This window comes from Oryza sativa, chromosome 7, assembly GCF_034140825.1.
Source record: "Oryza sativa Japonica Group chromosome 7, ASM3414082v1".
In the NCBI taxonomy this organism is placed as follows: domain Eukaryota; kingdom Viridiplantae; phylum Streptophyta; class Magnoliopsida; order Poales; family Poaceae; genus Oryza; species Oryza sativa.
In genome coordinates, this window is record NC_089041.1 from 16,432,938 (window position 1) to 16,440,050 (window position 7,113).

General features: G+C 39.4%; 1 protein-coding gene across 1 annotated transcript; it reads left to right on the forward strand.

Annotated features, from left to right (window-relative positions):
• The first annotated feature begins 4,737 nt into the window (after positions 1–4,737).
• LOC107276146 (5-pentadecatrienyl resorcinol O-methyltransferase) lies at positions 4,738–6,400 on the forward strand. The gene is given in 3 exon segments (XM_015790491.3): positions 4,738–5,576; positions 6,000–6,177; positions 6,180–6,400. Coding segments are annotated over 3 exon segments (1,089 nt in total). The 5' UTR covers positions 4,738–4,766; the 3' UTR covers positions 6,281–6,400.
• The last annotated feature ends 713 nt before the right edge of the window (positions 6,401–7,113 follow it).

The window sequence follows — 7,113 nt, forward strand, 5'->3', positions numbered from 1 at the left end:
GTTCGACTGTGTCATCCCGGTCCCTAAACTTACAGATCACTCGTTTAGGTCCTCCAACCTGTTCAGTTATGTCACCCCGGTTTCTAAACTTGAATGTAAATATCATCTGGGTTAAATATGACTGTCTAAAGACTTTATATTTAAAAATAATTCATACCTTTTCCATGTGAAATCTAATGAAGACAAACTTTATATTAAACTTGTAGCCATTGACGCGATCTACAACTATAGTTGATTTTTTTTATTTTAAGTCATTTTTTGGTCTCAAAATGTAATTTTAAAATTAAAATTTCAAAATCTATAAACATGCAACAATATTTTGGGACCCTAAACAGTTTTAATTCAAAAACTTTTCAACTACAAATTTGTAAGTCGCGTCGAGGGCTACAATTTTGATATAAAGTTTGTCTTCATTAGGGTTCACATGAAAAAGTTATGACTTATTTTTTGATATAAAGTTTTTAGACCGTCCTGTTTAGGGACCGGGGTAACACATCTGAATAAGTTGGAGGACCTAAACGAGTGATCTGCAAGTTTAGGGACTGGGATGACACAGTCGAACAAGTTTGAGAACCTGAACGGTCGATTTGCGAGTTTAGGGACCGGGATGACACAGCGGTACAAGTTTAGAGACCGGTGATGTATTTTACTCAAAATATAAATATAGCTATTCGGCATGTTTTCTCTGACCAGCCACAGATTATCAATCGGAAAAAGAAAGTCATGCACTTGTATTGGTGATTTTAACATGCTAGCTGTCACAAATCTCAGCACCTCGGTACTCGGGTGATCGAGTATAATGAATCTGAGCGCTTTTGGACTGATTGATCGGGTCTATGATACTGTTTGGGAAACTTAAGATTATGATTATGAGAATTTGTTGGCTGACAGTCAGTTTATGAGAGTATGAAAGAGCTGAGTTTTTTGCTTATGGTTTCTAGTTAGTTTTCTGGATTGTACAATTATATATTCGTAGAATCTAGATCACAACTGAGAAGCTACAGAATTCTCTTAAATAGTTCCTATATACTATGGTAATACTCCTGTAGCTAGTGATCCTGATCCCGGCGCACTGAATCAACTCGAATTAGCGAATTTCTCTCAACATACTCGAAAGAGAGAGAGATTTGGCGAAACATAATGACTTGTTTCTCTATTTTCTTTCTTTTACTTAGGCCGTGTTTAGTTGCTTGTCAAAATTTTTTTTTTGACGTATACGGATATACATTTAAAGTATTAAACGTAGACTAATAACAAAACAAATTACAGATTCCGACGATAAACTGGGAGACGAATCTTTTAAGCCTAATTAATCCATCATTAGTACATGTGGGTTACTATAGCACTTATGGCTAATCACGACGTAATTAGGCTCAAAAGATTCGTCTCGCGATTTACAGGTGGACTGTACAATTAGTTTTTCTTTTTGTCCATATTTGATGCACCATACATGTGTCCAAACATTTGATGTGACAGAAAAGTTGGAAGTTTGAATAAAAAAGTTAGAATCTAAACACAGCCTTAGTGTAAGTAAAATGAGTGGCTGACGATCGCGCCCCTCGATAAAAAACATCCTGCACCATCCCACACGATCGATCGTGACAAGTATGGAGAAAAGAAACATCGCAATAAATTTGTCCACTGAAAGCACACATCTCAGGGTCATAAACAAAAAGCGCCCTCTCCCCACGTAGTGCAGCCACGTGGCGCGCGCGGAAAGGGGAGATAGCGGAGCATGTGGATATGCGACAGTTTTTCCTTTTTCTCATGTTTTAAGGTATTTTTAGTTTTTACTAGAAAAATACCCATGCGTTGCAACGGGGTAAAAACGTTTTTTACCCTATACATTATACTCCCTTTGGTTTGGGACTGAACGCTCATTCCATCCTTTCTAGCTCCAGTCCTAACCTAGTCCACTACCTCCCTCTACTCAACCTATCTTCGACTCAGCCCACAAGTGGAACTGTATGCCCATCTCGAACAATCTCGTGCCTGTACCATAATGCCGATCCTCCCATCAAATCCGATACTCCGGTCAAGCTTGGATAGTAGCCGATCCTCCCATCAAATCCTGTAATCTGGTCAAGCTTACATAGTCTCGTGTCCGTACGATGACGGAGCCGATCCTCTCCATCAAATTTGGTCCAATCTTTCTCGATCTCCAAAATTTAATCTGGTCGAGCTCGTATAGTCTTCATAGTCCTGTGCCCGTGCGATGACAGAGCCGATCCTCTCCATCAAATCCGGTCCAATCTTTCTCGATCTCCAAAATTTAATTCGTTTGAGCTCGCATAGTCCTGTGCCCGTGCGATGACAGAGCCGATCCTCTCCATCAAATCCAGACAAAGCCAATCCTCTCCATCAAATCCGGTCCAATCTTTGTCGATCTCCAAAATTTAATCCGGTTGAGCTCACATAATCTCGTGTCTGTACGATGACAGAGCCGATCCTCTCCATCAAATCCAGTCGAATCTTTCTTGATCTCCAAAATTGTTGAGGGATTTTAATCCACTCAATCTCCTTTTTCTTTTTTTTTATTAAAATCTCCAAAATTGTTGAGGGAAAATGATGAGAGAGTAGTGAAGAATCAGTTTTTGCAATTAATTGGAGAAGGAAAACATGGGGAGGCAAAACAACATGGTGGTGACGCTGGGTTTGACACGGCGAAATAAACCGCAAAAAAAAGCGACAAAAGAAAAAAAGGGAAAACGGTGAAAAAAAAGAAAAACGGCGAAAAGAAAATAAAACGGAAAAAAACGAAAAAAAGGAAATGGAAACGAAAAAAAAGGAGACAGACAGCGAAAGGAAAATAAAACCGAAAAAAGGGAAAAAAAGAAACAGACGGAAATTGTTGGCAGAAGCCTTATGTATTTTTTAATTAGGTATATAGATATGTAGTATACATACGTATATAAAGTTTGTATATATGTATATATTTTTTATACATCAAAAGTGTATGCGTATAAATACATATATATTGTATATATATGTGTTGTACTTTACATATGCGTATAAAAATTTATACATATGTATATAAAGTATATACTACGTATACACGTAGAGAGGAGAGACCAGGGTTTTAAATTTCGAAAATGACATTTCTGCCGCAGGTGGGTGATAGAACCGAAATTTCGGAAATTTTCGAAAAATTTCGTATGAGATTTTTTAAATTTTTGACAGATTTTGAATAAAATTTAACCAAATTCACAAAAAATTACAAAAAAAAACCAAAATTTTCGGTCGAGATGTTAGGATTTCTGTGAGGGGCGAAATTTCTGAAATTTCTAAGCCCTGGGAGACACTGGAGGGGGGAAATCCACTGCGCGGGAGTGCAACTACCCGTGTAGTATCCCCCACACAATGTCTTATAAGTCGGACTCACTCAAGAATAGTGAAAAAGAAACAACGACTGAAAACCTATGCGGTACAGTAACTTTGAACATTGAAGAAATCAAGAAAATGCCAACAACTCCCATTACACAAATATAAGTATTTCTAAGATAAATATAAGTATTTTTAGGTTATTTAGTACATGGTAGGGATTAATAGTTACAAGAAAATATTTTAGGTTGTGTTCTGTAGCTGGTGAGAGAAGATTTCTCTAGTTCTCTACGTGCACGCTTTCCAAATTAATGAACAATGTGTTTTACAAAAAACAATCTATAGGAAAGTTGCTTTAAAAATCACATTAATTTGTTTTTAAAATTTAAAATAGTTAATACTCAATTAATAACACACTAATGGTTCACTTCATTTTACATATGTTCTCAATCTTCCATTTTCATGTCAAATCAAACATAGCCAGTGTCCGTTGTCAAGGAGATATGTTAGGGCATTAGGGGGTGAGAGATGGTTAAAGTGCGACAGTGTTTGGAGGTAAAATATGAAAAAGATATAAATAAGAAGTGATTTGATGTGATAAGTAATACCGTATATATTTTTTATATTTGTGAATAAATTCCAAATACTTTAAAATATAGGTACAGCCATATGGCGGATTCCCTACAAAAGAGAGAATACTCAGATAGGCCAGGGTACAGGGGTTCCCTATAAAGGTATGGCGCATTAAAGACGCACAATCGACACAAATCAAATTTATACTTCTCCAAATTAAAATATGAGAAAAATCAAAGAATTGCACAAACGTCCTAATCCAAGAAATACCATCGACGAACCCAACTTGAAAATGTCATCGTACAAACGCTTTTGTCACAGAAATACTGTTACCGTTAGATTTCCGTTAATAAAACTCCACTAAGTGCTATAAAAGACTATTTTACCCATATGAATTGTTGAAAACCAATTAAAACTTTTGCTCTTTCCATCAACTTACTATAATTTAGAGCAACCTACAAATTGTAAGCTGACGGAAAAAGAAAAACTTTTAATTAACTTTTAATAATTTGTTGAGATAGAATCGTCTTTTTATAGCACTTAATTAAGCATTGCTGACGGAAACCTAACGGCGATTGTATGGCTATTGTACTTGATGTGATTTGATGATATAAGTAATACTGTATAATTTTTTAATATTTGTGAATAAATTCCAAATACTTTGAAATACAGATACAGGTAGAGTTATTTGTTTTTAACTTTCAGGTACAGGTAGAGTAGATTCGATTTGATGATGTGAGGCTGAGATCCAAAGAACAGCCCTATTTTTTTTTGTCTAGTGATAAGCCTCCGCAGCCCTCGGTCCTATATATATCCATGCATGGTACGGTAATAATCAAGGAAGCAGCAAGCTAGCTAAAGCTAGCCCAGTCATGGAGAAAGAGCAGCAAGCCGGCCATGGCAAGCTCCCTCACGAGCAGCTGTTGCTGCAAGCCAGCACGGAGCTCATGAACCTCAGCCTGGGCTACGCCAGGTCCATGGCCCTCGGGTGCGCCGCCAAGCTCGGCGTCGCCGACGCTATCCACCGCGCCGGCGGCCGCGCCACCCTCCACGACCTGCACGCCGCGCTGTCCCTCCACCCGACCAAGCTCCCCTTCCTGCGCCGCGTCATGCGCGTGCTGGTCGCCTCGGGCGTCTTCGCGCAGGTCGAGGAGGAGGAGGAGGAGGAGGATCACTACCGCCTCACGCCCGTGTCGTCCCTGCTCGTCACCGCCGGCGACGGCAGAGGCAGGAGCCTCCTGCCGCTGGTGCTCTTCCAGCTCTCGCCGCTATGCGTGACGCCGGCGACGAGCATGGCCGAGTGGCTCAGGAGCGGCGGCGAGGAGGAGACGGCGTTCGAGATGGTGCACGGCGTGGGATTGTGGGGCGCCTGCAGCCGCGCCCCGGATCTCGGTGAGCACTTCAACGACGCCATGGCGGCTGACTCGCGGTTTATCATGGACATGGCCATCAACGGCTCGGGCCGCCAGGTGTTCGACAAGATCACCTCGATGGTGGATGTCGCGGGTGGCACCGGCGCGGCGGCCAGGGCGGTGGCCGCCGCGTTCCCGCATATCAAGTGCACCGTGCTGGACCTTCCTCACGTGATCGATTCCATCCCGGCTGATCATGGCGATGTTGTTCAGTTTGTTGCAGGTGATATGATGGATTTCATCCCCAAAGCAGATGCCCTCCTGCTTAAGGTCAGTTATATCCAATGTAGTGTTGCTGACAACTTTTCATGGCGGACGCAGCTTCAAAATATAGATGGGGCGGAGAACGGAAATGTTCACTCGATAAAAGCAATCAAACACAACACATATCGTATTTATAGTTTAATCACATAACTGCCTCGATCATTATTTGTGGCGTGCGTGCATTATGAAGAGACGGACTAATTTGTTGGACGTTCACACCTTGTCATACCTAATTTTGATGGCCCATGACTACTATAAGGGGGTAGAGGGTTCTTGGGGATGTAGAGCGACACGGGTCGTAGCTGGATCGGTCGATCCACCCTGCCTAATGGGTAGATCCGCCCCTGTTTTCATGTATTGGATAGCAAGCTAAGCTAGTACAAAATTTAAGACATTTTAGATTATAACATTAATTCTTGATGATTACAGTTTGTGCTACATGATTGGAGTGATGAGGACTGCATAAAGATACTAAAACGATGCAAAGAAGCAATTATTCCTTCTAGAGCTGCAGGAGGAAAGATCATCATTTTAGATGTTGTAGTTGGATCTTCTTCTGAAGCAATATGCCAAGGAACCCAACAATTGTTTGATCTGATTATTTCGGTTACGAGGAAGAGTGGTGCAAGATATTCAAGGAGGCAGGATTCACTAAATACAAGATTAGCCCAGTGTTAGGTTTTCGATCCATTATCGAAGTATTTCTATAGGTTTCCAGTATATGGGAACTCCACTTTATATATATTCTTGCACTCTTGGGTGTGGTTGTCTTCTTTTATCATTGTCTTATGCTTCATGGACGCGCTATATATCGTTATTTTCTCTGTAATATATATGCGAGGATGTCCTTTTCCCTTTTTGTCCAAGAAATCTACTAGCTAAATACCCGTGCTTTGCTACGAATTAAAGTAAATTATATGTGTGCTAATATTGTTTAGAATAAATTAATTGTGATGTTTTTGCACATTTTTGTTCTTGTTGATGTTTTTGTATGATAAACTTGTATTATAGGAATAATTGTTAAGAACTATTTTGTAATATTAAAGCACATGAAGTAGTAATTGGTAAAAAAAACATGTAGGAGTAGTTGGTTAAAAAAAATCTATACAAGAGTTATTGGAGTGACCTATTCACTGCCGCCACCATTGCCTTTTTTTAAAAGGAGCCTACAACTAATATTAAAGTAAATCATGCCCTTTTCCATCTCCTCATAAAATTATCTTTTTACCCTTTCTATCTAAGTACATGTATCAATACTTAAATATTTTTTACGTGATACCTTTTATTCTAGAGCATTATATCTTTACTATTTCTGAAGTGCAAACACCGTAAAACTTCTCTTTATTCATTTCAAATAGAGAGTCTTTTGTTTGGTACCTTGGAATATAATGGCCCTGCTCGAATTTCCAACAAAAGTTAGATAAACTTTTGGATAAAAGTGGCACGCTCTTCAAACTGCTAAACGTGCATTTCGTGCGAAAACTTTTTATATAAAAGTTGTTCTAGAATATCAGATTAATCCATTTTCAAGTTTATAATAATT